Raw genomic sequence first — 22,361 nt, 5'->3', positions numbered from 1 at the left:
GATGAAATGCAAGCTGGGCCGTGACTTTTTTATAATGCTACTAAAAAATATTAATAACTACAAATTTGTGAATTCAGCAACTGTTAAGCTACTGAAACTGAAAAGAGCTATCCAAACCTAGTGGCTGGGATAGAGTTAATTTTCTTCATAGTAGCTAGTATGAGGCTATGTTTTGGATTTGTGCTGAAAACAGTGTTGCTAACACGGGGATGTTTTAGTCACTGCTGAGCAGGGCTTACAGAGTCAAGGCCTTTTCTGCTCCTCACCCCACCCCACCAGCAAGTGGGCTGGGGGTGGGCAAGAGATTGGGAGGGGACACAGCTGGGACAGCTGACCCCAACTGACCAAAGGGATATTCCATGCTATATGATGTCGTGCTCACCAATAAAAGCTGAGGAAGAACAAGGAAGGAGGGATGGTTGGTGTGATGGTGTTTGTCTTCCCAAGTCACCGTTACGTGTGATGGAGCCCTGCTTTCCTGGAGATGGCTAAACACCTGTCTGCTGGTGCAAATTGGCGAATGAATTCCTTGTTTAGCTTTGTTTGTGCACAGCTTTTGCTTTACTAATTACTCTGCCTTTATCTCAACCCACAAGTTTTCTCATTTTTACTCTTCTGATTCTCTCCCCCATCCCAACCTGGGCGAGCGAGTGGCTGGCTGTGTGGTGCTTAGCTGTTCGCCGGGATTAAACTACGACACTAACAAACATTTCTTGCTCTACAGAGCTATAGAGATATGCTTGAAACCACCCCCTGGAGGATCCAAGCACACAGGAGAATGGTGATTTTTTTCAGGAGGCAGTACTTCACAATCACTAAGGTCTGTCAATCTGTCATGTGTGAAAATCAGAACAGCCAGCAAACCCTTGCTGAGAACTGTGGCAAGCTTGAGAGCCCAGGGTAGGAACAAGAGAGTTACAACATTATTTTCTATAGTTATTTACAATGAATTTAACACCTCCATGTTGAAGTGTAGGAGTTCAACAACTGTTTCACTTCAGTAAAAAGTAGTAAATGCTGCCATCTAATGGTATCTGATCGATGAACAAAAGCCATCGGCTCATTCCAGAATAAATAGTTTCACCTCAAAAGCATCGCTATGCACCGCAGGCACAAAAGCAATCCGTGCTGGGCAGGAGTAGGTCTCAAGCAGAGCCACCAAGTCTCTCTGCATCCTGCTGCCCCGTGCTGCTAACGCTGAGTGTCAGTTTTCTGAGTTATCCCAAGAGGTCTGCAGACCTTCTTTGTCAACCCTTTTCTGAACAGAAGTTGGTTCTGGAAGTAATAAAGCTAGTTCAAACCATGCTGACATGTTTGTCCTACAAATAGCTTAAATTTGGCTGTATCTGTCATATTTTAATAGTATTTAACAAGGGAAATGACAGTAAAAATTGAGTAATTACCTTATCGTTCCTGCTATTCTTGACCTGAAAATGCTACATCCTTTCTAATTCCCTGTAAAAAGTAAAACATTTTCAGTTTGCTTGTGTTAATACGTAGCTATTTTTGGAAAACTATATTACTGTGGTTCTACCCCCCTAATAACAGATTATGTCCTGTAATAATCTGAAATTGAAGATACCTCTCAGGTATCTTCAGATAAAAAACAGACAAAAATGCATTAAGCATCCGAACTCTTTATTGAAGAATCTAAAATAGCCCCATTTCATTAGTAGTTCTGCGGCCACCATGACACATCACCTGGCCAACATAAATTGCAAGAAACCAGTAAAAGTAACATTAATACACATTGCTCATACATGGGTTTTTTTCAGAGTCAATGAAATAAGTACTTCCTCTAATTTTAATAAATGTTGTCTCATAAGATATACCACAAACTCCTTTTCAGATTACTAAGTAACGCTTTCTATGACATTTGGAGGAATTATAATGATGAAATTTTATGTACAATAATTCTTAAGATTTTCTGGAAACAATACCTCTTGCATAACATCCTTTGATTTTGGTAAACATCATTACCACAATTTTCCATACACTGAATGATAAAAAGAACAAATTATATACATCTTTCAAGTACAGACACCTGAGGATAATATGTTAAATCCATTTAGGTGTAAATCCACTTGTAAAGACACCTCAAAAATTCTTAAGCATCAACAAATCTGTCCAAAGGCACTTGGAGGAAGATGGATCCAAACAACATAGAAATTAGTGGCTAATTATATTCAAGTGTCTTAAGTGAGCTCTTTTACAGAAAATGCAGTAATTATTTAATTTTGCTACAATAACCAATTTTTCAAAACAGGCTTTATCTCTAAAGAGATCTACATTGTTCTACAGTCTTGTGTACTTATAGATCATATTACAGCTGCAACTGATCTTTTACAGATTTCTTCTGTAAACACAGAAATATGAAGTAATAAAAAAAATGACAGTTGTAAAAATTAACTCACCTACTCCAGCATCTGAGGAAAAAAAATACACAGTTTGATTTTCCTCTAATATTTATGATACAGTTGTTCAAAGCTGAAATGCTTAAGGAGCATTTGCAAAAAAATGAACAATAACAATACTGAAAGACTGCCATCATTATTCTGAATTTAGAATATTATGCTCTGGGATCAAAATATTTTCTCCATCTGAAAATAACTGGTGTCAGTTTAATCAAAAATGCTGCAGCCTGGGCAACCTTATGTATCCACATTATCGCTATCTGTTTCAGCAATACCATCATAAAATAAAGGGAGAGATATGGAAGATGTAGTCCGTGATTTATCTAGCTTCCTACCACTATTTTCATTAAGCATTGATTCCATAAGACTTTCCTTCTCATGTGTTTCTTCAAAGACAGCACTGTTATAATGTTTATGACGGTATAAGAAAGATTTATTTTTAAAAGAACGCTGCATCAAATACCTCCTGAAGGCCCTTTGAATAGTAAGAGCTGATACCTCCTCTTGTTTTCTCTTAAGGGTAGTAGTAATTGGCTTGTAAGAAACTTTAGATGGATTGGTAGCTATAAATTTTTCTTCTATATGTAATTCAAGACCATCCAAGTTTCCATATTCTCCCAAGACCCTTTTAGTGAAAGCAAGCAAGATATCCAAGCAGTGGATCTTATCTCCACTAACTATAGGGAGGTCCATGGATATGAGCTGAATCTTATTCGGCTTCGGAATGCGTAAGGGTTCTGCCAGAGCATCTGCAAAGTCTGAAAGAGCAGAATATTCAATAAACTGTGTTGCCTGAGGATCGAATTTTCCCCAGGTCTCATAAAACATGTCAAAGTCATCCTCACAAAGAGGATCTGTGCTTTCTTCAGTGGCAACACTGAAGTTCTCTAAAATGACAGCTATGTACATATTTACGACAATGAGAAATGATATAATGACATAGCTTACAAAAAATAAAATACCAACCCCCTTATTTGTGCAATTTTTTTTCTGTTCACGTGTTAAATTTAAGTTGGGAGCACATGAACCAGGTCCTTTTAACAGAGGGACCAAAAGACTATCCCAACCAGCTGACGTTGTAATTTGGAAAAGACAGAGCATGCTACCATCAAAGGTTTGAAAGTTGAAAAGGTTATCAATCCCTCCTTCCCAGCCAAGACAGGCAAAGTTTGTCATGCCCACAATGGCATAGATGAACATAACCAGAAAAAGCAAAAGACCGATGTTGAACAGTGCCGGGAGAGACATCAGTAACGCAAAAAGAAGAGTTCGAATTCCTCTAGCTTTTCGAATTAATCTCAGGATTCGGCCAATTCGTGCCAAACGAAAAATTCTCAAAAGTGTAGGAGAAATAAACCTTTGAAAGCCTTCGGAAAGTCCAACACCTTTGAAATTAAAAAGAAAAAAAAATGTTGTCAAGACATATAAGTAAAATTACCTATTTATGTCCATCTTGTTACATTCTATGCTTCAGGTGTTGAAAGTAACATTGATCATATTACATCATTTTGAACAAAAACATTACCATCAATAATGCAATTGCTTACAAAAGAGCTGAGGAAAAGAAAGACAAATTGTAGTATTTCTAAATATTAAAGAGGTATCAATGTTATGTATATTTTGGAAACTGCATTCTCTCAGATTTCTTTAATTCAGGGGATGAAATTACACATTGCTCAAGTACTTAAAAAATCTTTTTAAATCCATTCAGCCCCTGTGCCGGAAGCTATGGGGCTTGACTCCTAGCTGGTGTCTGATTGCTGCTTCTTCTCCAGGCATAAGCCACGTGCTAAATGTGAGACTTTCATTAACACTTGGCACTTGAACGACATTAGAGAAGAGCAAGAAGAAAATACAGGGAAACTGTCTTTCATTATTTGTCCTTCATCACGCCTCATTCTATGACCTGCTATCAGAGTAATGAGTACCTTCAGCAACACATTATTAATGTAAATGATTGCAAACAGAAGGCTTAAGAAGTCAGCATTTTTCTGGGTTGCATGGGATAGCAAAGGGGTACTGTGCTTAGGGATGACGCAGGGAACTCAGATCGGTTTTTCTTTCCCGTCCTTTATTCTACGACATAGCCTGAGCCCCGGTAGGAAGCACAGACCACATGAACTGTACAATAAACTAAAGCTATATATGACCTTTGTAGAGGAAATAAAAAGCATCTAAACTTACTTGAAAAGCAAAACAAAACCCAAGCCAGTTTTAACAAGGCTTTTCACAGTCACAAATAGTGGCCCAGATTGAGAATGGTGCTGAGCAATTAAATTTTCCTGAGCTTTCTAAATCAGCCCTCAGGATCTGCCTTCTTAAAAGAAAGTCCTAGGAAATGAAATAAATCTTTCCCATTTTTCATACAAATGTATTCTTAACCTGAATTTACTTTTACTGTGAAAACAACAGTTAATGTGATTACCTGTAAATCAAAAGCATAAAAACATTAAGACAACAGTTTAAGTACAATAACTTAGAAGAGATGTTACTGTATTGTTAATTAATCAATAAAACTCACACTTTAAAAAAAAATAAATTGAAAACTGTCCATTTACCTTTTAGTGCTCTGCAAAAATATAAGGGAAACCAAAAATATGTCCTTTTAGAAGGAATCACTTAGCATAAAGTTTGAAAAAGTACAATGGATGTGGAATTTTTTTATCAGATATATGTAAGTGGTTACTTCGTATTGTAATTTGGCTTTTGGTTACTTCATACTTAAATTTGAAGTATTGGTAAGACACATTACCTGATCTCATAACGATTGATACTTACTAACTAGGGAAATGACCACAACAGCTAAATCAAATATGTTCCAGCCGCTGATGAAGAAGTAATGTCTTAGTGCTAGTATTTTTATGACACATTCCGCAGTAAATACCGCCACGAAAAAATAGTTGATTTTATTAAGAACATTCTTGATGTTCTCCTGGTTATTTTCTGCCATCATAATGACCATATTTAGACAGATGAAAGTCACAACAGTAATGTCAAATGCTTTGTGTGATACTATATCAAACAGTAATCCTTGGAACACATTCTGTGGAGAAAATGAGAAGAACTGCTTAATGCTACTTCTAAGACCCAGGCTACATTCAAATATTAATCAGTAATTTGTGCTCAGGAAGAGAATTTAAGAGAATATAAATTTAACAATAAGTTTCTAGAAGCATATTTATGTGATTTCTTTAGACCTTCAAAGAAAACACTCAATTCATGGCTAAGTGTTTTCAGGCATCATGCAACCACATTTCCTTAGAAAAAATTATACAGCAGGAAAACGTTCAGAGTACGTTGTGATTGCTCTTTTAATAGAAATACTTATTGAAGCAGACTTTTTAGGATAAACAATTCTAATGAAAATATCATAAGCAAGAAAAACTCTGAATAGTTACTATGTGAAGCCAGGCCTGGAATTAAGTTTAAGAAACTATAAGAAATAAAGCATAAGATTATTTAAAAGTAAATAACAGCCATGGGACATGTACTACTCACTATTCATTCTCACCTGCAATAATCCAATCTAGTTGCAGAAGCAATATCATGCAACTTAAGTAACCAAGTTCATGTTATGAATAGCAAATACTTAATATGAACCTTTAATAAATAGGTTGCACATTTGAATTGGTGACAAATAGGCTGTAAATTTCCTTAACTAATACCCACAAAGAAAGATTGCATTAGATGGAATTAAGAAAAAGAGAGCAAAATATAAATACTGTATTGAATGAGGAAGATGATGGGCTCTAACGTGAAGTTTATTTCCAGATGCTTGGCTACTGACTTTAAATATGCTTAACATCTTTATACCTTCTATCATATTCTACTTAAGATGGTCTCACCAATGGTCTTGGGATGGGTTTTTGAGGTTTCTTAGATCCAAGTTTTTTTAGAGCATTATAGTACTTTTTCTGTTCCTCAGTCAAAAATAGATCTTTTCCACCTAAGTAAAGGGAAAGAATACTGTTGTTCAGCTGAAGTTTAATCAGTCAACTAAATAAACATCAGCAAGTTTTTTAAAAAAAAGTAAGTTACAGTTGTCATGAGTGGGATCTAAGAGAGCACAGAGACAAAATGTGTCTTCATCATTTCTCCTTTCCCCTTCGTTCTTTGAAAAGACGTCCTGCAAAAAGCTGATCAGGGTTCAATGATGAAAGTCTAGTCTAGGCAGTGCTCCCGACTCAGTTTCCTCAACTGTGAGAGATTTTCTGAAGTTTTACAAATGTATTTCATATTTTTAAAATTACATAAGACTCATCAACAAGCAATACACTTTGCATTTATATTTTTGGAAAAGGTTTGAACAGAAGTATATTGCTGGGCTAGCAAGTAAGTGAAGGATTATGAATAAGCACTTTGGGACCAAATTCTAAGGGGGATTCCTGATAATGAATTTCTGGTACTCATTATCATCTATGCCACCTGTAATACTTAGCAATCACTTTGAACAGAGTATACACAAGAAGCCATTCATCGTAAAAGCATTGAATTATCAGCATTTTGTAAAACAAACATGTAAAAATGTTCAGGAGGGTATCTGCGCTTCGAATCATTCTTGCAAGACCTCTGAAAATTAAGTTTAACTTCACTGTATGGAATCTCAATGAAAATCCCCAAGAAGCAGCGAAGAAATTAAAAAGAAAAAAATGCGTGCTTATGGCACGTACTGAGAAAAGAAAAAAGCGTTACATCAACATGAACTTCTAGTTCTTCTCTCCTGTAGCAAAGTCTATATAACTTTTTTGGGCTTCTCTTTTCTAAAACTCCCCGTTCTTTCCTCCTCATCCTCCTACTTAGAACAAATTAAGGACTTGGCATGAAAATAGAATTTACAGGTAAATTACTAAAAGCTTTGAGGAAAAGAGGACTCCTGTTTTCAAAACTTGGTATCTGAACTTTATTTTAAATTTCTCCAGTCAAACAGTTATCTGAAAATGTTAGACATCTAGATGTCTAACTAGCATTCCCTTAATCAAACTGGGAAGAGACCCTGAATTAGCTCATGTACTTATCTTTTTTCTTTGTTGGTTAAAATTGCTGATAACCACTCCAATGAAAAGGTTCAGCATGAAGAAAGATCCAAAAATAATGAAAATCACAAAATACGTATACATGGCTAAGAATGCTTCAAACTGTGGCTGTTCACCTATCTGTTAAAAAAAATCAAAACAGAAAAACATTATTGGTAAAAATCAGATAATCGCAGATTTACTGTTTCCAATTTATAATAAATCTTTTTATTGCCAGGAGAGATACACTATTGCTACACATTTAAACCTTTATTTAGATGTACAAGTAGAACAACTGTCTTGTTCTGTCTTGTTACTGTTTGTAGAAATAATTACAAACAAAAATATAAAGCCAAATCCAGCTATAGTGAGTTCTTAAGCAACAGATAATCAGTTCCAATCAGAATTGATACTGGGAATGCCTAGATTAGAAAAACAGCTCAGACTAAACACAATGGTGAATCGTCGCCCCCTTGAATGCTATCCCAGACAAGAAGCAGTTTTAAAATGCCAGCTCACTATGACCAGCCCTACAAGGAATAATCTTTTTAATTAGCAGTTATTTAACTACATTCAAGAGTACAGCGCTTGAATGAACAAGAAAAATGCAAATTAAATTATCCATAGAAAAGTTGAAACACACAGTACTAATGAGAGAGTAAGAAACAACACATGGAAATGGGGAAGAAATAGGAAGGATGTCAAATATAGGGAAGAAAACCTACAGAAATAACCGCTAAAGATGCATGCTGTTTTAATGCTTTAGAGGCACAGTCCCTCCAAGACCTTATGAACTCTGCTTCCAAAACAGACTTGTCCAAAACTTGCAACATCTTGCCTTTGCATTCTTGACATCACAGCTTTTTGTGTGTTGTCACTCTATTTTGACCAGTTTTCTTTTGTCTAAGTTCCAGATATTTGGTACTCCAAGGATTATTGTTTCACTGCGTAGTTTGAAGCATTCATCCGCTTGTGTTTCTGGCTTGATATTGCAAACAAAGCTGAAAAATTAATTGTATGGATAGAAAAGGAAAGACGGGAAAAGAACTAAAATTTCATTTTAGTGACGTACCTCTCGTGAATCCACTGCTGCATACATAATATCCATCCAACCTTTAAAAGTTGCCTGAAAAAAATGCATTATTAAGGTTATTGTAATTATTTTTAAAAATATTTATTAGGTACAATTAATATAAATGTGTTAAGAGTCGTGGAAAAGTGAGCAGTGTGCTATAAAAATGTGCATCATTTCCAAAGATCTTGGAAGTATGAGTCACTGGAGTTTAGTAAAGAGGAAAAAATATATTTCCTGAAAAGAAAAAAAAAAATGCCATGAATCCTGTGAAATGTGTTTAACTCTTGTTAAACTGAAATTTTTGTAAACTCTCTGCTTTTTGAAAAAGCAGTAAAAGTTTCAGCTTAACCAGCAATTGTATCCTAAAAGGATCAAAACATTTTCTAAGAAAACAGCAGATGATTCCTTCCTGTGATTTTTAGCAGCTCTGCAGAATCACAGAACACTTGGGAAGATACAGGGCAAAGAACTTCATCTAGAAAAGATACAGGGATAACCACCACTTTTAGAAATGCTTTTCTCTCATTTATTGTGGTATTAGAGAGATCAATAAATCAGCGTCCCAAAACTTCATGATTTATAGAATAAGAGCGAGTATAGAAGTATAAATAAACTGCATGATGCTTTTTCTTTCTCATCCATTCTGAACTTTTATTTGAAGAAAATGAGAATAACTTTAAACCCAGTAACATGCAGACTATTTCAGGCTTAGCATGTTAAAATTAAAACAAAATTGAAAAGCCATGAAACACAGTGCTTGATTTTAACACAAGGTTTCATATGCTAAAGTCTTCTTTAGGAGGAACTGAGCAGCTTATTGATAAGAAAAATATTTATGGAAGCTAAAAAAATCCCCAATTTCAGTGAGATAAACAGAAGCATAGTGGTGTCCCATGGCTGGTCTGCTCAACACATTTCCTTGAAGAAAACAAAACTGAGCATGTTTTTATAGAACTTACCACTTGGAGAAGAGCCAAGTATCCCATCGCCACATTATCAAAGTTTACATCACTATTTGTCCACACTCCATTATAGAAAGTACAATCAGTTTCGTTATTAATTAGACTGATATTTCCTTCCTTGAGTTTGCATTGCCAAAATTTTTTTCCAAGTAATTTTACTCCTACAATGTTAAATAGGAGCCAGAAGACAATACAGACGAGCAAAACGTTCAAGATTGAGGGGATAGCTCCCAAGAGTGCATTCACAACCACCTTAAAGAAATAAAATGAATGAAAATAATGAATCACTCACATTCAATAGAACACCTTCCCAAAAAGACACTTATTTTTCCTTCTGTGAAGAAAAAACTAAAGATAAAAGATAAAAACTAAAGATAACAACTAGTAGATGACAAATTTAAAGCTGGCCTTCAGTTCAACTTCATGCCTGTGTTAACATGTATTTCTGTGGTATCGATCTTGCATTTTTAAGGAAGGAACTATCCTTGGGAAAAAGAAACACATAAAATAAGATTATGAATCTTTAGTAGCTATGGGATCTAAGAATCAGGTATGGGGAACAGGTTGTATGATCTGCCTTTGTACAAGATCATAAATAACCCTCTCTTTTATCTTGGAGGGGGGTTTGTAAGAGAACAACAGCTTGCTCTCCATAACAAAACGAACCTCACCCAGCAACCACCTGCAACTGACTGCACAGAGTACATAAAGTAGAGAAGTTTGGTTTCCAGAAGACTGAGTTGTTTTGGTCAGCAGCCTTCCTTCATTTAAGCTTGCTTGAGGACAATGTGAATGTAAACCCATGGTGAGCTGTAAACGTCTTCCAGAAAGGGCATGAATGAAAATGGGATTCCAGCTTTTGGTGTCTGCGCTGGTGACGTCAAGGAACCTGACACGACTAGTGACGAGAACTGGATTCATGAATCTAGCACATTGAGGCTGACAGGCAGGACCATGCTTGTTGCCAGTTGGAATTTGAGGACTATTATCTATTTCTTTTCACCATTTTTTGCCACTTTCTGGTGGGGCATAATAAAACCTCTCTGCAAATGTTTCATTGCTATCATTATGAGAAAATTCTGAGCCTTTTATCTTGGCCCTGGGTAACATCCGTACACTAGAAACACACTATAAAGTACATTGGAAGGGACCTCTGAAGATCAGCTGTTCCGACATAGACCATAGTTGCTTGGCATCTTGTCCAGTCAAGTTCTGAATTTTTCCAAGGTTGGAGATTCAACAACCTCTCTGGACAATCTATTGCAATGCTATCCACCCACCCACAGAATCACAGAATGGTAGGGGTTGGAAGGGACCGCTGGAGATCATCTAGTCCAACCACCTAGAGCAGGTTGCACAGGAATGAATCCAGGCGGGTTTTGAATGCCTCCAGAGATGGAGACTCCAACATCTCTCTGGGCAGCCTCTTCCAGTGCTCTGCCACCCTCAAACTGAAGAAGTTCCTTCTCATGTTTACATGGAACTTCCTACACTGTCATCTTTTTTCCCAGGTAACTAATTGGAATATCCCTCACAGCCAACTCATTCTCTCTCATTTTCTCACGGTGGGCCTACCAAAAAACATTAGTTCCATTTCTTGCATAACCTCCCATTAAGTCGATAAAGACAACAATTCGATCCCTTATCTAATTAGATCCCAATCAGATTCTCCCTTTAACTTTCTCTTCTCCAGACAGAATAAGCTCCATTTTTTCCACTGCTCCTCTCCAGTCCCCTGACCATCTTGGCAGCACTTTGCTGGACACTCTCCAGTAAGGTAATATCTCTCTTACACTGAGGAGCACCAAATTAGATGCAATACTCCAGCCTCAGTCTCACAGGCACCAAAAACAGAAGAGTGAATTGCCTCAATGTGTTGGGCAGACTCATGCCAATACAGCCCAACATGTGGTAGATCTTCTTTGTTGCTCAGCTGACTCATGGTTAACGTGCTGTCGACCCCAGGTCCTTTTCTGGAAAGCTGCTCATTTCTCCGTGGTTATTCTGGCTCAAGTGCAAGATTTTGCATTTGCTTTTGCTGAGCTTCCTGAAGTTTCTCCAGCCCTTATCTCCAGTCTGTTAAGCTCTCATTGCGGAGCAGACTTGCCACCAGTGTAATAACTGCTCATCCCCAGTTTTGTATCATCTGTGAACTTGCTGAGGACTTCTACCGCATCCTTCAGGGTGTTAATTACATCATTAAGCAGTGTTGGTCCCAGGACTGACCCCTGAGCCACTGGTAACCAACTGTCAGTTGAACTTCATCCTGCACATTGAACCTGGCACTTCAGCCAATTTTCTGCCTAGCTTATAGTTTATCTAACCAAACCAGATATAACCAATATCTGAGACTACAGATGGCTCTTCCCTCCCTCAGTTATCTCATCATAGAAGACAATCGAGTTTGAGAAGCAAAAATTGCCCTTCCTAAATTCACGCTGGCTGTTTCTAACTGATTCTTTCTTGTCCTCCATAGCTTCCAGGAGGATTTGCTCCATATCCAACCCGGGGCCTGAAGTTAGTGTCTCATCATATTCTGTGATCTAACACAGGTCAGATGATTTGCATTACACAATTGTGTACTTCTCCCCTTTAAAGATTACAGATAGTTCATTCAAAGCAGCTTTTAAAATTGAGTTAGAAGAATCCCCTCTGCTATTAAGAAAATCCCACCCTATTTAAGTTCAAAAGGATTGTTATCTTTCAGATCCATGGTGGAGAATCTGCAACGTGGCACGTGAGCCTGTATAGATAACTGTCAGATGAGCTGATATAAGCACAGCAGTCTAAAGAAGGGGAATTATGAAAAGGAGTTACAAAGAGTGAATAGTTTCCACTGAAGCAATGAATTAATGAATACATTTTTCAGGTCTCATTTTCTCGCCTCAGGCAAGGAGAAAAAATTAAGAAAGGATGGTGGTCACCACACTTCTTATGCCACGGAAATTAATAAACTACAACTTTCACAGTACAGATTTCTTCCTCACTTTACAGTCTGTTTCCTGTAATAACTATATATAGCGCTTCTTTTCTATTGACAAGTAACTAAAAATGGTTCCTATTTTTTTTCAAGCATATTCATTTTTTTCAGAAGAATTTGCCAAATACACTGGATGAAATTTTTCCATGTCTAAGCTCTAACAAAGAATGGTTTTCAGAAAAGCACAAGTAAAAAAAATTCTTGTTTAGTTTGTTCTACAAATTGCACTGAACATGGAAACATGTGCCAGTGTTCACATTACTATACATAATAATTCCTTGTGGTAGCACATTATAATTCAATTTCCTTATTTCATTAGTATTTATACATTTCTGTGAAAGTGCTATTTCAAAGTAACAACCGTAAGATGTAAGTAGGCGATCTGACCCATCTTAATGCCATCAAGTCGCAAAACAGAGATTCAAGTTGTAATTTTCCCAAAAATTTCAAATGCAGCTATTACAAAATATGCACACATGCCCCCAGCATCCTTACCTTTATCCCTTCAAATCGTGACAAAGCTCGTAGAGGCCTCAGTGCTCTAAGCGTCCTGAGAGATTTCAGGGCACTCCCAGAGGAACAAAGCGATGAGTCTTCAGAAACAGGATTTAGACCCCAGGAAACAAATGACAGCTGTATGCATTGAATCGAAACGGAGATTAATAAGTGGTAGAGAAAGTAATATTCTATTTGCGTCAGTAGACAATCATAGGCTGAATGTTACAGTATCTTTGACCAGTAAGCCAAATGCAGAAAATACACATTCAAAGCTATCGTCATACAATTTCACTTCACTCTTTCCTAATATTTTTCAAATAATGGAATTCTTTCCTTCTAATTTGAAACACTTTTTTTTTAAAAAAAAAAGTTCACATAGTATTTTAGAATGCTAGTATAACAACCAAATTGGTAACTATATGTTTATTCATAATCAGATTTTCCATGTTATTCTCTACGTAGAAAATATTGAAATTCAAAATGTAAGACAAGCTGAATAGAATACTTACACATACAATGATGAAGTCAAGCCAGCACCAGGCATTTGTGAAATAACTGTGCAAACCATAAGCTACCCATTTCAGAAGCATCTCCATAAAAAAGATGTAGGTAAATATTACATCGGCATACTCTAGGAGCTTTTTCACATTTTTTCTCTCATGCAGGTGAATATCTTCAAATGCCTGGAATTTTAGAATGTAGTTTTAAAACAGTTCAGTAGTTTTATGGAAAATTATTTTTAAATTGCACAAGATACACAGTTTGGCTTGTTATATTTCATATTAAATCATGAGCAACCACCACTTAAGTTTTATACTTAGAAGTAAAAACCTAAATTGTAAAATAAGTTGTCTCATTTTCAAGTTGATTGAAAAATCCCATACTTTCAGTTGTTAATGCTCAACACTTCTTCAAAAAATACCTGATGAGGATCAATTATGGATAGCAAAAATCTTGGCTTCCCAAGTTAGTGGGATAATTTAACGGATAATTTTGAAGGTGCTGGTGTAAAATTCTTCACAATAAAGATTGATTTAAACACATTAACCACTGTCTTCCAGAACTAGACCTTCCAAAGGAGTCATCTTTAGTCAGCCTGCAGAGTTGTAACACAGATATGAAAAAACATGACAAACACCTTATCTGGAACTGTTAATTCCTGGAGTTTCACATTTTTTCACCTAAACCCTGACATTACTTTAATGTCAGTAAGGGTTTAGGAAGATGTTATATTGATTGCTGTGGTTTACGTCATTGTTCACGTGTGTCACTTTGCTGCCTTGCTAATTTATTTGACGTTTTTGATAAATTTAATTACAATTCCTTTTAACATCTGTATCATTTCCTCACCAAGCCTCTGGCAATGTCTTTACTCTTCCTCTCATTCATTTCTCCCCTACCTTAGAGCTCCATCTCCATTTCTCTTTTGCTGCCAACATTTCTAATGATTTATCCATCCACTTTGAGCACCACTGTTTCCCCCTTACAAATCCACGTCTGTCATTACTTTTACTTAAATTTTTTTACATATGTAGATACATCATAAGCCACCCTGTACACAGTCCTTCCAAAAACCTACAATTCCTAGATATAAATTACTCAATCTCCTCTTGTCTCCCTCTTTTTAACTCTGTCTCAAGAGCTCAGCGTGTCTCTAGAGCACATCAGAGCATTTAACTAACAACTTCCCTTTCTCTCATCCTCATTCAATTGTGTGTCCCCTTCTCTGACATTGTCTCTGCAGCTGCTAACTTTCTATCTTATTTCTTGCCATGAGATGACTAAAAAAGTTGAAATGCGAAGTTTAAGAGTGTGTCATCTCAAGAGGAATACACCATCTCACATCCTTGGGATGTCGTAACACAACATATTTATTTTATAGAAGAGCAAACGAAGTGTAAAGAGACCAATTCATTTGCCCAAAGTCACATGGCTGTAGTCTGTGACAAAGGTCAGGAACCATGCAGAGGGTGTCAAAGCTTTAACCCATATCCAGTTCCAATCTGTATCAGCTCTGCACTTAACAGCTCCTTATCTGACTGTGAAATCTCCTATTCTGCTACTATTTTTTAATAAGTTCATTAACAGTCAACACTCCCTAAGGAAATAGCAGGCTCTGTTACGTGGGAGACTGACCCAGATGGTCCACAGACCTTTAGTCCAGGAGACCATGGTAGCAAAGTCACGTCAACTGTTTTGCAAGGATTAGCTCGGCTACATATCGTATCATATCGTATCATATCATAAAAACAACAACAAGAAGTAAAATTACAACCTTGGATTTCAGGAGGGCTAACTTCGACCTCTTCAAGAAACTGCTTGGAGAGATCCCGTGGGCTAGGGCTCTGGAAGGCAAAGGGGCTCAAGAAAGCTGGTTGATATTCAAAGACCACTTCCTCCAAGCTCAGGATCGGTGCATCCCTAAGAGAAAGAAATCGGCCAAGGGATGCAGGAGACCTGCATGGTTGAGCAGGGAGCTTCAGAAAAAGCTCAAGTGGAAGAAGGAAGTTTATAATAAGTGGACGAAGGGACTGACCCCTTGGGAGGATTACAAGAATGCCACCAGAGCGTGCAGGGATGAAACAAGGAAAGCCAAGGCCGCCTTGGAATTAGACCTGGCTAGGGACATCAAGCACAACAAAAAGAGCTTCTACAAGTATATTGGAAGCAAAAGGAAGACCAGAGAAGTTGTAGGCCCACTGCTGAATGAGGCAGGAGTCATGGTGACGGAGGATGTGGAGAAGGCAGAGTTACTGAATGCCTTCTTTGCTTCGGTCTTTTCTGCTCGGCCCAGCCCTCAGGAGTCCCAGGCATTGAATAAAGTAACAGGGAAAGAAGAAGACTTCCCTTGGGTTGAGGAGGAGCGAGTGAGGGACCAATTAGACCATCTAGATATTCACAAGTCCATGGGCCCTGATGGGATGCACCCGAGAGTGCTGAGGGAGCTGGCAGAAGTCATTGCTGGGCCGCTCTCCATCATCTTTGAAAAGTCCTGGAGAACAGGCGAGGTGCCTGGGGACTGGAGGAAAGCCAATGTCACTCCAGTCTTCAAGAAAGGCAAGAAGGAGGAGCCGGGGAACTACAGGCCGGTCAGCCTCACCTCCATCCCTGGAAAGATGATGGAACAGCTCGTTCTGGGTGTCATCTCAAGGCACGTGGAGGAAAGGAAAGCTATCAGAAGTACTCAGCATGGATTCACCAAGGGGAAATCATGTCTGACTAATCTGATAGCCTTCTATGATGGCGTGACTGGATGGATAGATGAGGGGAGGGCGGTAGATGTGGCCTACCTTGACTTAAGCAAGGCGTTTGACACGGTCTCCCACAGCATCCTCATAGGGAAGCTTAGGAAGTGTGGGTTAGATGAATGGACAGTGGGGTGGATAGAAAACTGGTTGAAAGATAGAGCTCAGAGGGTTGTGATTAGGGGCACAGAGTCTAGTTGGAGACCAGTGACGAGTGGTGTTCCCCAGGGGTCAGTACTGGGTCCAGTCCTCTTCAACATATTCATCAATGACCTGGATGAGGGGATAGAGTGCGCCCTCAGCAAGTTTGCTGATGACACCAAGCTGGGTGGGGTGGCTGACACACCGGAAGGCTGTGCCGCCATACAGAGAGACCTGGACAGGTTGGAGAGTTGGGCAGAGAGGAACCTTATGAAGTTCAACAAGGGCAAGTGTAGGGTGCTGCACCTGGGAAGGAACAACCCCATGCACCAGTACAGGTTGGGGGCTGACCTGCTGGAGAGCAGCTCAGCTGAAAGAGACCTGGGAGTCCTGGTGGACAACAGGATGACCATGAGTCAGCAATGTGCCCTTGTGGCCAAGAAGGCCAATGGCATCCTGGGGTGCATCAAGAAGAGTGTGGCCAGCAGGTCGAGGGAGGTCATCCTCCCCCTCTACTCTGCCTTGGTGAGGCCGCACCTGGAGTACTGTGTCCAGTTCTGGGCTCCCCGGTTCAAGAGGGACAGGGAACTGCTGGAAAGGGTGCAGCAGAGGGCTACAAAGATGATTGGGGGACTGGAACACCTCTCTTATGAGGAAAGGCTGAGGGATTTGGGTCTCTTCAGTCTGGAAAAAAGACGGCTGAGGGGTGACCTTATCAACGCTTATAAATACTTAAAGGGTGGGTGTCAGGAGGATGGGGCCAGGCTCTTTTCAGTGGTGCCCGGGGACAGGACAAGAGGCAATGGGCACAAACTTGAACATAGGAAGTTCCACCTAAACATGAGGAGGAACTTCTTTACCCTGAGGGTGACAGAGCACTGGAACAGGCTGCCCAGAGAGGTGGTGGAGTCTCCAACTCTGGAGACATTCAAAACCCGCCTGGACATGTTCCTGTGTAACCTGCTCTAGGTGACCCTGCTCTGGCAGGGGGGTTGGACTAGATGATCTCCAGAGGTCCCTTCCAACCCTATGATTCTATGATTCTATGATTCTATATCGTATCATATCATATCGTATCGTATCATATCGTATCGTATCATATCATATCATATCATATCATATCATATCATATCATATCATATCATAGAATGGTTTTCACACTAGTTGGTTATGTTCCTTCTGCACTATATAATGTTTTATTTAACAGATTACTTTCAGAAGACTTAGTGAATATGTAGAAATGGATATAATCAGACTAGCATCTACCGGTTTGCAGCCATCTTCACTTTTAGGTTCTGATCATCTTAATGTTTGGATGATTTTAAATCTAAATTTTTACTGAGCAGTAAGTCTGCTTTACAAATTTAGAAGTACTTTTATTTTTTTAAGCTCTCCTATGTAATTTCAGACTCTGGTTTAGCCTCCTAATTAAGCACACAAGTGTGCGAAGAACTTTGTTCCGTGAAGAACTATGGAGAAGACTATGATTCCATATATTTAAATATCTTATCCAAGTAGAGAAGAGCCTTATAACTTCTAAGGGACACATTTATTATACTCTTGTCTCTCCCTGGGGAAAGGAATGTGAGAGTAGAAGAATGAAATTAAATATAATAATATGATTCTTTACTGGCAACCATCAATTCAAAATCTGAGAAATTAAACTAAATTTACCAGTGCTGCGCTGCTCAATATTATCACAAAAATGATAAAATTTTCAAACCAGCTATGTTTAACAATTCTGTAGCAGGTTTTTCTAAATTTCCACCAAGTGCTGCCTGGAAACTTTGTGGTATCCACTGCACAACATGGGAAACATTCAACACAACCTGAAAAGAGAAAGAACAGCATATTGGTTCCATGGAAAATGTGGAGACATGGAATCTAAAAAGTGTAAGACATCTTCAAATGAGCTTCTACAGACTATACAAAGAATGTGCTGTTTTACCTGTGGGGTGATGCTGTAGCTCAAACGGTCTAAAGCTAAAGAAAAGGCAAAATTTGTAGATGAAAATAATTTCTTTTAATAGAGAAACTCATAGATGGAAAAAAGCAGAGAAGCTTTTGTGCCTACAAGCCCTTCTGTAGAATTTGTGTGCCCACGGAAGGACTTGTGGGCACAAAACCAGCCATTACTTCTATCTAAAAACTAGCTTATTTTATTTTCTGCATTCAAATGAGATACTACCTTACTAGAGGTTTAGTAAATTATTATTTTTACTGATTATTTCACTTGATTGCACTGCAGAGACATTATAACTCGATTCTGTGTTCCCTGTTTTGCACCAGAAACATATTTCTTCATTAATCTGTAAAGGCAGTAGGATTGGACCACGAGAGTCAACGGAGTCTAAGGCACCATTCAGGCAAGCAAAGGCAGGTGTCCACATTGGGATGAGCTGTACAGTCCTCTGAATTCCATTAGCTGTATTGACTGGATATTTATCTACTGTACCAGGAGCTCAGAAAAATTCAGTTGAAGTGCCATTTAAGATACCAGGTACCAACATACATATCCTAACTGACCTCCAGCTGCCCCTTCAGAAGTGCTTTGAATGCCTTTGCTCATATACAGATACCTACAATCTGACGCCTCAATATATAAAACTAAATCGCACTCCAAAGGTGGCATCTGGAGCCAAAACACGGGGGTTTACAACCGGTTTAGGCTTCTTCAGATATCCTACAGCTTCTGTGACAGTTCTGCCAGCTTCACACAATTGTCTTGTATACTTGCAGGCATCTCATATGGTACTAAGTGCCTGTGCTCAGGCATCCCAACCCTGCTCCAGTTCTGTGCTGGTTTCAGATATATTTATTTGAGGTTTTATGTTTACAAATAAGCGTCTCGAGAAAACCGTTTCCACCAGTTTGGAAAGGTTCCAAACAGATAGCTTTGAATACTGGTTGGTTTGGTGTCACCACAATACATAAAAGATTCTTACTTTCTGCACAACAGTCCTTAGGTAGGTGTGACTTTTCAGGCTTGGGAAAAATCTCCAGAAGAACAACTGGATCCACAGTGCTGGCTTCAGAATAGCTACCGACATCACATTTCTGCACAGGAGAACAGCAAAGAGGAGAATTTATTTGCTTTTCATTAATAAGGTTACCACATTTAAAATAAATGAAACTTATCATCCTCTCTCCCCACCAAAAAAAATATCTGTAGGGTATAAATTATTTTAATTTTGCTGAACTACTAAAACAAAATTACAAATAATAGGAAAGAAAAGGCTAATCTCTAATCTTTGTTCCTATGGCTTTAATTTAATAAGTTTTTTGTTTTCTTCTAGTTGTCTGCATTGGACTTGCAGGAAGGAAAATAGGAGAGATTACACTATGCTAGAACTTTAGAGAACAATCTGATTTCTTCGTGCCAATCCAATTCTCTTTTCATTTTCAGAGATATAAACCATGTCTCAAAAGGCTTAAAGACGGGAAGGCCTATCAGGACAGAAACGTACATATGGTCTACGCATCTCAAAGAACTGTAGTTATTGGCAGGTAACCTACACACCCTTAAAACTAAAGATGATAAGGAAAACAAGTATAAAGAAAAAGTAATAAAGCAATACATCAGCCATAAGGTGTAAGTGCCCTGTATGACATGGAAAGGGAAGGCATGTGGAATAGGGGTAAGAATGAGAAGCCAGAAGAAGGGAGAACTGCCTCTGTTGACAGCCACGCTGCTCTACACTAACTTAAGTTCCTAGGGGAATCGTCAACATAGACAAAAATGCAATTATTTAAGTTCATGGGCATTTTAATCTTTTAAATATTATTTTTTATATAAATATAATTAGATAATTTATAAAAATCAAAACTTCTGACAACTTTATCTAAAACCAGAAAATGGTAAAGTGGTTTGACTTTTGGAGGTAGTAATCCAAAAAGTTGCTGAGCTTCCATTTAATTTTCAGGGTCATTGCAGGCAAGCCATGATTCTTCACCTTTTTTGATGTGGAACTCTACTGTATTAGAATAAACTAAGTTTCTAGTCCAGAAAAAGTATGGTTGGTTTGGGAACCGTTTCTAGAGAAAAAATCTTTTTTTGTCATCCAATGATGACAGCAAACAGAATTATCTATTAAAATCAGTAGTAGGTATCGGATATGTTTAAAGTACCTTGGTTAATTTCTGTTTATTTATTTTGTACAAAATAATATATTAAGTTGCACTGTTAGCCCTGTCTGTTCTTGAGCAACAAACTGAAGCTAGTAGCTTAAAGAAGAGGAGTGAATGGAGTCAAGTCGACTCTCAGGGTGGCAGGCGAACTCCCTCCTTCCCATGTGCCTCTGCACAACAGGTACAAGGCTCTGGATGTGAAAGGCCAGTCAATGGATGATGGTCCGTCTTCACCAGAGGTGCTGCCAAGGTCAGAAAGGCCTACTCCCTGCATCACGACCACCTCCACGAGGAACAAAAGGTGGGCTATAGTTGTAGGTGACTCCCTTCTGAGGGGAACAGAGGGTCCAATATGTTGGGCAGACTTCCCTTGTAGGGAAGTCTGCTGCCTCCCTGGGGCCTGGGTTAAGGACACCACTAGGAAACTTCCCAGCCTGGTACAGCCCTTGGACTATTACCCATTGCTGCTCCTCCATGTGGGTGGTGACGAAGCCACAACGTGTAGTCCAAGGGGGACCAAAAGAGACTACAGGGCATTGGGATGGCTAGTAAGGGAATCCAGAGCACAGGTTATTTTTACCTCTCTCCTTCCAGTTGCAGGCAGCAACATTGGAAGAAACAGATGAGCCCGGTCTACTAATACATGGCTCCGTGGCTGCTGTCACCAACATAATTTTGTCTTGTTCGATAACGGGAGGGCCTACACGGTGCTAGGCTTGCTGGCATCAGATGGGATTCACCTTTCTGAAAGAGGGAAGAGGGTCTTTGCTCACAAGCTGGCAGGGCTCATTGACAGAGCTTTAAACCAGGCTTGAGGGGGGCAATATCAGGCTTGGCCGTGACAAGCTGCGGGACAACAGGCAATAGTTAGAGGGATGTTGTGCTAGCGAGGGCCTGCAGCCTGTTGCTGTGAGAAATGCTGGTTACACTGCAGCACACCTGAAGTCTTACAGAGATGAGCCAGGAGCTCCTGAGGTAATGGGAGCCACCAGGGAAACACCAATTAAATACCCCAAAGGAATCATTCAAGGTCAGGTTGGACGGGGCTCTGAGCAACCTGATCTAGTTGAAGATGTCCCTGCTCATTGAAGGGAGAGGTTGGACTACATGACCTTTAAAGAACCCTTCCAACCCAAACTATTCAATGATTCTATTCTATGAAACTTCCATGCTTTAAAAGAATTATTACCTCTAGAGAGATGTATCGTCTTCACTGGGATTATACTTGCTACTCTTTGGAAAACCCCAGCTTGTCCTGTCATTGTTGAATGTGACAATTTTCAACTCTAACATATTCCACAAGATGATAAAAGTTATAATTACCTCTTTTTGCTCTTTCTTTTGGTGTGTTTCTGAAAAACCACTTATAGTTTCAGACGTCCCAGAAATCTGACTAAAGCCGCTTGAACTCCGGCACTGTTCTCTATGTCTTAAACTGTTTCCCTACATGAAATAATGCAAAACAGTTAATTTTCTACATTTTTCTTCCTGACAGTCATTCTTAGAAACCAAAATTCTTTAGCAGAATCTAAAGCATCCACAAAATTTAGGATGTTTGGCTTTTTACAGATAATGAAATGGTATCTCTAAAAGGCAGGTAAACGGTTTCTTCCTTGATTTCAAATACTGTGGTCTTGTGGTTACACTATGGAAATGTATCATTCCTCAAGATTTACTTTTAGCCCACTGATGGATTCCTACATCCAATTCACTAAATTCTGATGAACTGGCTCAGTAGCAACCTTTGCAGCTGGACCCTAACAGCCTCGTGTTTGTAGTCGCAGGCAGAAGACCTAAGTGATCCAAATCAGCTCTCAGTCCTTTTGCAACTACAAATTCCAAGCAATACCAGATTCCATGGGAGTGGGGAAAGAATTTCTGGCATAAAATGCTTATGGACAACATA

At 38.8% G+C, this 22,361-nt stretch overlaps 1 protein-coding gene across 1 annotated transcript in view; it reads right to left on the bottom strand.

Moving 5' to 3' along the window:
- Window positions 1-2,651: 2,651 nt before the first annotated feature.
- Window positions 2,652-22,361, bottom strand: part of LOC141738215 (sodium channel protein type 5 subunit alpha-like) — a 40,099-nt gene continuing 20,389 nt past the window's right edge. Inside the window, exons 16-25 of the mRNA XM_074573410.1 lie at window positions 19,273-19,384; window positions 18,002-18,156; window positions 13,435-13,624; window positions 12,939-13,036; window positions 9,461-9,715; window positions 8,499-8,552; window positions 7,426-7,567; window positions 6,260-6,360; window positions 5,193-5,457; window positions 2,652-3,799 (exon numbers count right to left, since the gene is read on the bottom strand). Of these exons, the coding sequence (XP_074429511.1) occupies window positions 2,652-3,799; window positions 5,193-5,457; window positions 6,260-6,360; window positions 7,426-7,567; window positions 8,499-8,552; window positions 9,461-9,715; window positions 12,939-13,036; window positions 13,435-13,624; window positions 18,002-18,156; window positions 19,273-19,384 (2,520 nt within the window). The remainder of the gene's footprint in view (window positions 3,800-5,192; window positions 5,458-6,259; window positions 6,361-7,425; window positions 7,568-8,498; window positions 8,553-9,460; window positions 9,716-12,938; window positions 13,037-13,434; window positions 13,625-18,001; window positions 18,157-19,272; window positions 19,385-22,361) is intronic.

Source organism: Larus michahellis, chromosome 2 (assembly GCF_964199755.1).
Source record: "Larus michahellis chromosome 2, bLarMic1.1, whole genome shotgun sequence".
Taxonomy (NCBI): Eukaryota; Metazoa; Chordata; class Aves; order Charadriiformes; family Laridae; genus Larus; species Larus michahellis.
This window is presented reverse-complemented; position numbering and strand designations above follow the sequence as displayed.